We start from the raw sequence: 6,754 nt of genomic DNA, 5'->3' as shown, positions 1-6,754 counted from the left end.
GGCTCCAACCTATAAATGAAACTCATGTCCTTTGTTTTAAATCATTCCCATTAGCAAAGTACTTTAAGTTATGTATGCTAGTTAAATTCCCTCTTTTGCATTTTCTACTTTGAGAGTGGGTAAAAGAAAAATGGTGTAAGCAAACCAAAGTATTGAAGAGAGTGATTTTGTAATTGGAGTTGGGGAGAGATTTATGTGTGATTGTAGCAATTGTTCACATAGTAAATTTTTCTGGTCTGTGGTTTTTCTCCAATTGGGAATTTTTCCACGTAACCTCTTGTATTCTTATTTATTGCTTTCTTTTATTTTCTCTGTTATTTTCTGTTTATTTTTTGCGGTAGAAGTGTGAGGTTTTTATCAACAATGATCTTTACTTCAATTATCAACGGAGTAAAAAATACTTAGTCAAATTCTCTTTTTTCTTTGTTTTTATTAAATGACAATAGAAAGAAGAATGGATTATTATATTATAGGTAAAATTCATAGTAGGAAGGGAAGAGTAGTTGTAAAAGAGAGGATTATGTTTTAGCATAAAGAAGTAACGCCTCTGCATTGGAATTAATATGGAGATGGTCATGCATTAGATCCAGAATTCAAAAACTATACTCTTTCTATGAGAGGTGATTGGATGTTTGAATTAATTAAATCAATTAAATCAATTTCTTAAATGGTAACCTATATAAAGGGTAAATAGTCTATGTAAGGTCCATAAATTTTCAATTAGTGATATTACTTGCTGAGTAGATACCAATATCAGTAACCTCTTGATTCTACAAGATTATTGAAAGTTTTAGAATCGAATACTTAATTGTGATTTCCAATATGTTTGAGCCTACTATTATTCATTTGATAGTAAGAAACAATCCTTGTTGATTTAAGTTGCATAGTTGAATATACAATAGAAGCTTTGATAATTTCATCTTATGGATTTAAGTCATTTGTACATATCTCTATTAATTTTGGCTTACTTTCGTGCTTAGGTCCTATGAAAAATAAATTTTTAAAAGTTTGTATTTTAGCAAATAGTTCTTTTATGTATCAAATTGAGAATTCAAAACTTATAAGAGAGAATCGTGTTTCGTTAACTCATTTGAGATAAATGAGAGGTATAACACATTGACACGTGTTTTTATGTACATTTGCCATTATCAATAATAAAAATAAATAAATATTTCAATATCATGGGAGATTTAAATTTTTTATGAATGATTGAGACTATAGAGCTTAGTTAATTGGATTATACTTCACTTGGTTGCAAATTTCATTTCTAAAAAAAAAAAAAAAAAAGAAAACTATTTAATTTCGAAAGATTTTCAAAAATAGAAAAATAAGGGAAATTATTTATATAAAATAGCAAAAGTTTATTCTTTTTTTATAAAGGCTAATAGAGACTGATAAAAGTCTATTAGTGATAGAAACGGATAGAAGTCCTATAAAATAAAGATACAAATACGAGATACGGATATGATAGGATACGGCGATACACCAATTTCTAAAAAAACTAGGATATTGATACATTGAAGACACGTTTTTTTTCTTAAGAAAATCTAAAATATAGATAAATTTAGCATAAAAATAAATGATAGTAGTACAAAATACAATACAAATACTGAAATACAATACAAAAAGCAACATCTAAGATGTTGAAGTAAAATAGTCGATAAAATGCAATAAAAAAGCAACTCGTATTGATTAGAGAAGAAGAAAAAGATTAGAGAGAGAAATATGAAGATAAACGAAAAACTTTTTCATTTAATTGTTGAAGATATTCAAGTAGGTTATATTTTAGTAGACTTTGTAGGGATTTAAATGTGAAGATGGTTCTAGGGTTTGGTCTTTTACTTTTTATTTTTACTTTTAGTTTTGAACTCGAATAGTGAGCTTTTTAAATAGACTGCCTAATTTTAGATTGGAAGTATCCGTATATGATACGAATCTAATATAGATTTTTTTGCCTCACATGAAGTATCTATGTTTTGTAGTAGAAGTCTATCACTGATAGACGTTGATAAAAGTTTATGAGTGACTATCAATATATATATATATATTATATATATATATATATATATATATATTATATATATTATATATATATAAATATATATTTTTTTTTTTTTGTAAATATTTTGACATTTAAATATTTTCTTTTAATTTCCTTCACTTCACAAAATATAGACAATAGATGGGTATACATAAAATTTACATTTTTTCCTTACCAATATTTGTAAACACTACTTGGGTGCATCCATCTCACTATCTTTACCTACATGAAAAATGAATTAAAATATTTGTTTAAAAATAAGTAAGAATAATTTGCCACGTGACTAGCTCAACTAATATAGTGTTCATACTATCAATCTCGTGATTTAAAGGTTCGATTTCTTCACCCCACACTTTAACTACAATACCTTTGTAAAAAAAATCAAAATAATTTACTATATGACAATTATGATTGAAAAATTTGGAATGGAATGTAGAAAGATGAATGGTACCAATAATGTATTAATTATTTTTCTTTTACCTTTTTAGTAGTAGAAATTTGAGGGGGTGGGTATCGACCATTTTGGTCATCCGTTGGGCCCAGCGCTGCCGCATTTTCCCCAACTTACCGGCATGCGATAGCAAGTCAATAATACGGTGTTTCTCATTTTCCTCAAATCATGCCTCACCTCTACAACCTTCCATTTACTCCTTTTTACATTTTTTTTCTTCTTTTCTTTTTAGATGTGAATATAAAGATATGTACATTTTATTTATTAAAAAAAAAATAGAATACGTATAAATTATTATAGAGGACGGATCCAATAAATTTTCTCTGTGTTTTTGTCTCTATTTTGTACTACTTTCTTCTCTCTTTTTTTCCTTCGGAGATCAAACTTTTAAGATCAATGATACAAAACCTCTAAAAAATTGGAATTGTTAATTTAATACAATGAAATGAATTCCTTGATGTCCTCAAGGATAAAATTACACTACTCAAACCACTCAAACTAATAAAAATATAAATGAAGGTGAGAATGTCCAACAATTTTCACCAAAAGAGAGAGGAAAAAAAACTAATTAAGATCAAATCACACTCCAATCAAATTACAATTTCAATCTTAGAAGTGATTACTTTTTTCTCTCTTCTCCACCAAATAAGATTCGAAAAAATAATAATCTAAGATTTGATTCTCCACGCAAGTTTTTTTCTTCATCCTTCCAATTTCATCATTCATATGTACATATGAACAAAAGAAAGAAAAAAAAAATCAATAAAGGGTCAATGGGTTGTCTAAAGCCCAATGGAGAATCAAGTGGAGTAGCCCAATCTTTTGTGAACAAAAACAAACTCTGTTTTTTTTTTTTTTTTTTTACTCTAAGCTTTCTGCTCCAATTCAACTGCTGTACAACTTCACTAAACTTTCTAATGAATGTGGTTTGGAAGCTGGAATCTCCTTCACTATGGTTCCATTTCTATATATTTTAAAAGCTGGAATGGAACTCACATTCTCCAACTTTGCTAAATAAGGATGATCTTCTATCTCCACCTGAATGTTTCCAAAATTTAGCACCAATTTAAAGAACCAGAACCAGAAACTAAATACTAAGTATAGAGATTTACCTTGAGAAAGTAAACGGATGGAAACCTCTTGTAAACTTGCTCAAACACTTCTATCCCCTGTTTTTTATTGCCTTTATTGCAGAACAGAACCACAGACATCCCTGCCAATTCAAATCTTACTTCAAAAAAATGTAAACTTTTTATATGGATACATCAGTTTTCTTCTTATTTTTTGACAGTAACTTACCAGGAGAAGTAACAAGGTGCCTGAAACGCTCATAGCTAGAAATTGACACCAAATTAGATCCAAATTTTAAGTCTTTAACATCCTCCCCATGTTGCTTTCTGAGTTGAATCTGTGCCTCAAACAGAGCTCTCCCTACTTCTTCATTTCCTGGCGTTTCTCTTATCAATACCTCATAATCTTGAATTGAAGCTTCCCATCTTTCCATCTGATCACAAAATTTGGCCATATCTTTTAACAGACAAGTTATTGGGGGTACAAAAAAGGAAGGCGTTTTGAGGCAAAATTTACTTACTTTAGCATTGCAATCAGCTCTACGGAGTCTGGCTTTGCTGTAAGATGGTTGTGCGTGAAGAGCAGCAGTGCAATCTTCAACAGCTTTCTCATACTGGCCGAGCTTCGATCGGCAAGCGGCTCGATTGCATAACAAAATCGAGTTATACGGGTCGTTTTCTAGTCCTTCACTATATGCAATACAAGCTTCAGAGAATCTTGATTCCTTGAAAAGTAAATTGCCTCTCAATCGAGCTGATGAAACAACTTTAGCCCATTTTGCAACTCTACTTGTTTCTCTGTTGGTTGGATCAAGTTGTGTTGATTGTTCTGCTGCTGCTACTGCTTCCTCAAATCTGTAAAAATAACAACACAACCCCAAAACACTTATTCCTCAATGAAATAAAGTACCCAAGTTTAAATTTGAAGATCAATTTTGTTCCTTTCTTCTAACCTGCCCATGGTCATGTAAACTTGTGCCTCGATGGATAAAAGAAGGGCACTATCAGATAGACTAAATGACTTAATTAGAGAGTTAGTTCTAAGGGTCCGACCCTTTTGGTAAATGGCATATGCCTCCCGATGTCTATGGAGTTTCACTAAGGCCTCAGCTTGAAAGGCATAGAGTTTATAAGCTGAGTTGGAAACAGAGGAAATTGCATATTGAGTCTCCTTTAACAGAGTATCCCATTCTTGTAACTTTCTTGCTTCATTACACTTATTCAGGCAACTCTGAAGAGTACGAGCTTTGTTAATGTCGTTTATATCACTGTAAGGGCCAGATTGTTCCATGTGATCCAATGCTTTCTCAGGCTCTCCAATTCTACAATCAACAAAATGGCAATTTTTGGTGATTAAGGTTTCAAATGGCATAAAAGTTCATGAAAAATGGGATTTGCTGTATTACCTGAGATAGGTAGTGGCTAAACGATGATGGGCTCTTTGATAAGAAGGTTGAATCTTTAGTGCCTTTTTGCATTCTTCAATGGCTTCCATCAAACGATCTAAGGCAATCAAAGCAGCCCCTTTGTTGCTATAATAAACAGCATTCTCTGAGTCCAAATCTATTGCTCTGTTATAGAAAGCCAATGCTTCTTCATAGTTCCCCTTATTGTAAGCTTCATTTCCCATGGATTTCAAAACATCCGGCTCTAATCTACCTCTCAAACCTTGAATTTGTCGAAATTCACATGAATTTCTCCTAATAATGTTCCCCATATTGTTACTTCCAGTACTACTTCCTCCAAGTTTTGGACTTGAGTTCATCTCTCTCAGCCTTGGACTATTGTTTGCCGACAAATTCCCACTGCCAACTTGCTTCAAATTACCCAAGACCGCGCCATTACTTAAAGATATTCGGATGTGGGATTTGGGTTCGTTCAATTGTGGATGATAATTCATCGCTCTGGCTTGTGCAGAGCCATTAGAAGACGATGTGGAGCTTCTTGCAGCATCGGAAGGTCTTCTACTTTGATTCTTCTGTTGAGAAATTGAAGACCTTGGTTGATCCGAAGTGGGCTTTTTTGGGGTCTTTTGATCTTGTTCCACTGAACTTCTGGCTTTTGGTGCATCGTCGGAAACAGAGCTCCGACTTTCCCTTGTTGGGTTATCAATTTTGGGTAATTTTAAGTTGACATTTTCGTTGGTGTTTGTGGGTAATGAATGAACAGAGGATTTCTTCAACCATTTGCACCGTGGCTGAAAAATCCCTCTCATAAAACCACAACGAGAGAAATCAGCTGTTTTTTCCATAATTCTCACTGCAATTTGATTCTGTTCAAAAAAATAAAAAATGGGTCAAAACCGATTTAGACGGTGTTTGAGTTTCTAGGCAGAAAAAATTGGATTCCCAAACTTTGAAGAACAGAACGAAGAATACAAAACAAAACAGAGGCAGCTGATGTTCACAAATAAATTTGTACTCAATAGTTCATTATTTATAGTAAAAGAAATATTTTAAATTTACTAATATATACTTCTTTTGTGGCAGTTAACATGATATTAAGTCTAGCAATTTTCGGGTACATTGTTGATTCATTAATGATCTCTCTATTGTCATCAACATTAAACAAAAGAAACTTCAAGACAGACAAGCAATGAATGCATAAAAGAAGTAAAAAGAAGAAACAAAAAAAAAAAAGTTAAAAAAATTAGAATCATACCTTTCTTGTATTGTAAGCTTGAAGGAAAAATAGTGGAACAAGGAAGAAGATAAGGAAGCAAAATTGAGGTTTTGCGGTGGGTGGGTGGAAATGGAGCAGATTCTTGTTATATATACAGAAGAACAGAGGGTTCTTCAATTATTTCTTCTGCTCCACTAATCTTACAAAACAAGGACCAACCCCAATATACTTATTACTCTCCTTTTAAATCACATTAATATCATAAATGATTTCCATATAAACAATTGACACTTTTGATTAGTCAATCTAAGCGTAGTTAGTGGGTAAAAAGACATTCATTACCATCTTAAAGTTGATTGGTTGAATTTTTCTTAAAAAAATTGACATGATAGAGAAAGAGAGAACAATTAAATAAATAATGTGTCCATTTTTTTAAAAAAAATATGTCTCAACTTGAATCTCACAGATAAATTCAAAACGAAAAAAAAAATATGAATTTTAATTAAAATGGAGTTGTATTTCATTTTTTTTTCCATATATGTTGGTAATCAATTCAAAATTTTGATTCTA

The 6,754-nt window shown here is 31.6% G+C and overlaps 1 protein-coding gene across 1 annotated transcript; it reads right to left on the bottom strand.

The window, feature by feature from the left end:
* Positions 1 to 2,903: 2,903 nt before the first annotated feature.
* TPR12 (Tetratricopeptide repeat (TPR)-like superfamily protein) lies at positions 2,904 to 6,532 on the bottom strand. Its single transcript, XM_039041077.2, has 7 exons — positions 6,224 to 6,532; positions 4,969 to 5,834; positions 4,516 to 4,884; positions 4,084 to 4,417; positions 3,792 to 3,996; positions 3,605 to 3,705; positions 2,904 to 3,530 (listed from the first exon to the last, which is right to left on the bottom strand). Exons 2-7 carry the CDS (start codon positions 5,811 to 5,813, stop codon positions 3,378 to 3,380), a joined length of 2,007 nt encoding a protein of 668 aa, XP_038897005.1. The 5' UTR covers positions 5,814 to 5,834; positions 6,224 to 6,532; the 3' UTR covers positions 2,904 to 3,377.
* Positions 6,533 to 6,754: the final 222 nt, after the last annotated feature.

Source organism: Benincasa hispida, chromosome 9 (genome assembly GCF_027475165.1).
Source record: "Benincasa hispida cultivar pf3 chromosome 9, pf3_genome.v1.1, whole genome shotgun sequence".
NCBI lineage: Eukaryota > Viridiplantae > Streptophyta > Magnoliopsida > Cucurbitales > Cucurbitaceae > Benincasa > Benincasa hispida.
The sequence above is the reverse complement of the archived record's forward strand: the minus strand, read 5'-3'. Positions and strand labels throughout refer to the sequence as shown.